This window comes from Ricinus communis, chromosome 6, assembly GCF_019578655.1.
Source record: "Ricinus communis isolate WT05 ecotype wild-type chromosome 6, ASM1957865v1, whole genome shotgun sequence".
NCBI classification, from domain to species: domain Eukaryota; kingdom Viridiplantae; phylum Streptophyta; class Magnoliopsida; order Malpighiales; family Euphorbiaceae; genus Ricinus; species Ricinus communis.
Genome location: NC_063261.1, coordinates 1916812 through 1919127, shown reverse-complemented (window position 1 = coordinate 1919127; position 2316 = coordinate 1916812). Strand labels below are relative to the sequence as shown.

The 2316-nt window shown below is 34.1% G+C and overlaps 1 protein-coding gene across 1 annotated transcript; it reads left to right on the top strand.

The window, feature by feature from the left end:
• Positions 1–827: 827 nt before the first annotated feature.
• Positions 828–1286, top strand: LOC107261422. The gene has a single exon (XM_015720525.2). It carries the CDS (start codon positions 828–830, stop codon positions 1284–1286), a length of 459 nt encoding a protein of 152 aa, XP_015576011.2.
• Positions 1287–2316: the final 1030 nt, after the last annotated feature.

The following is a 2316-nucleotide window of genomic DNA, read 5'->3' as shown; positions in this document are numbered from 1 at the left end:
CAATACCTCCTCAAGGGGAAGCTCAGCAAGAATTTCCTAGAGAATGGAGGAAATCAAGAGGACATCCAAAGGAACTTATGATGTTACAAAAGGTGTAAGTATTAGATCCATTTTAAAAATTTAAATAATAATCTTGCTTTTGTCTCTCAAATTGAGCTAAGGACCATTAGTAAGGCTCAAGATGATGACTGTTGGGTGATTTTTATGCAAGAGGAATTCAACTAATTTGAGAGAAATCAAGTTTGAGAACTTATCCCTAGACCCAAGGATCATCCGATCATAGGTTGTAAATAGGTGTATAGGAATAATTTAGATGAGCAAGGTGTCATTACTAGGAAGAAAGCTTGGTTGGTTGCCCAAGGCTATAACTAAGAGAGAGGCATTGACTATGATGAAGCCTTTTCCCTCGTAACAAGATTGAAAGCCATTAGAATATTGCTAGCCTATGCTTCTCACATGAACTTTAAACTTTTTCAAATGGATGTCAGAAGTGCTTTTTTAAATGGTTTCATAGAAAAAGAAGTGTATGTTGAACAACCTCCAAATTCTGAACATCAGGAGTTTCCATATTATGTTTTTAAACTAGCTAAGGCCTTGTATGGTTTAAAACAAGCTCCTAGAGCTTGGTATGAAAAACTTAGCTCATTCTTGTTGCAAAATAGTTTTTCAAAAGGGAAGGTTGATACAATACTTTTTATAAAAACTCCTAAGCATGATACTCAAGTTGTTTAAATTTATGTTGATGATATAATATTTGGTGCTACTAATGAATCCTTATGCGAGAAGTTTTCTAAGTGCATGACTAAGGAATTTGAAATGAGCATATGATGGGTGAGCTCAAGTTCTTTCTAAGATTGCAAATCAAGCAATGCAAGGATGACATCTTCATCAACAAATCCAAGTACACAAAGAAACTTCTTAGAAAGTTTGAAAAGGAAAGATGCAAGATTGTTAAAACACCAATGAGCACATCAATAAAGTTGGGCAAGGATGAGAAGGGTAAGCTTATTGATGAGAAGAAATATAAAGATATGATTAGTTCTCTACTTTGTCTCATAGCTTCTAGACCCGATACCATGTGTAGTGCATGTGCTCATTTTCAATCTAGTCCTAAAGAGTTTCACTTGCATACTGTTAAGCGAACCATGCATCTAGGTCTTTGGTATCCAAAGGATACATCTTTTGACATAACTGGCTTCTCCAATCCCGATTATGCGAGTAGTCTCTTAGATAGAAAAAGCACTTCTAGAACTTGTCATTTTTTAGGAGAATGTCTATTTTCTTAGTCTAGTAAGAAGCAAGTAACGGTTGCCTTATCTATCATCGAAGCATAATACGTTATGGTCGGATGTTGTTGTACTCAAATTTTATAGATAAAACAAGTTAAGGATTACGACTAAGTGCTTAGTCATATTCCAATTAAATGTGATAATACTAGTGCAATAAACTTTTCTAAGAACCCTATCAACACTCTAGGAGTAAGCAGATAGACATTAGACATAATTTCTTAAGAGATCATGTCCAAAAATGTAGTACTAGAATTTATTGACATAAACAATTAACTTGCTAACATCTTTCGAAAACCCCACATTAAGGATAGATTAAACTTCATTAGGAGAGAATTAGTCATGTTTGATGGAAATTGTCTAAATTGAATGCTTCTTAATTACTTATTTTAATTATGAATGGAATCAAACTTAGATCAATAAGAAAATTTTATTGGTTGATTCATCCATTTATACATCAGTGTAAATTGCACATATGGTGGGACAAAAGAAGACATCACTTGCATTCAATTTTTTAAACACCTTATGCAAAATTTCAAAATTCGTGGTCGTCAAATATGGCAACAATTGAAGCATTGCTTTTGTGGTAAAATTAGCGGTCGCACTCCATGATCACGGTTGCGAATTGCACGATTTATGCAAATTTTTCACCGTTATTTTAGATAAAATGACGAGTTACACCTTTAAAATGCAATTATTGTATAAATATCCCCCAGGCCTCATTACATGCAATTTAACTCTTTCAAACATTCTTCAAGCAATTCCTCTCTCTTTCTCAAAGCTTTTTCTCATTTTTTTAATATACATTTCATTTCATCTTTATCTCCTCTCTCTCTCGCAATGGCTCCTAAGAATATCATCTCTCAAGACAACAAGGGCAAAGGAAAAGCCCAAGATGATGAATTTCTTGCATCTTCTCTAGACATACCTACCAAAATGAAGGGAACAAGCCAAGAAGTAAGGAGCAAGTACAAGATCCTTACAAAGAAGAAATTCAAAGAATCAAGGGTACCTCTCAACGTGGACTTAA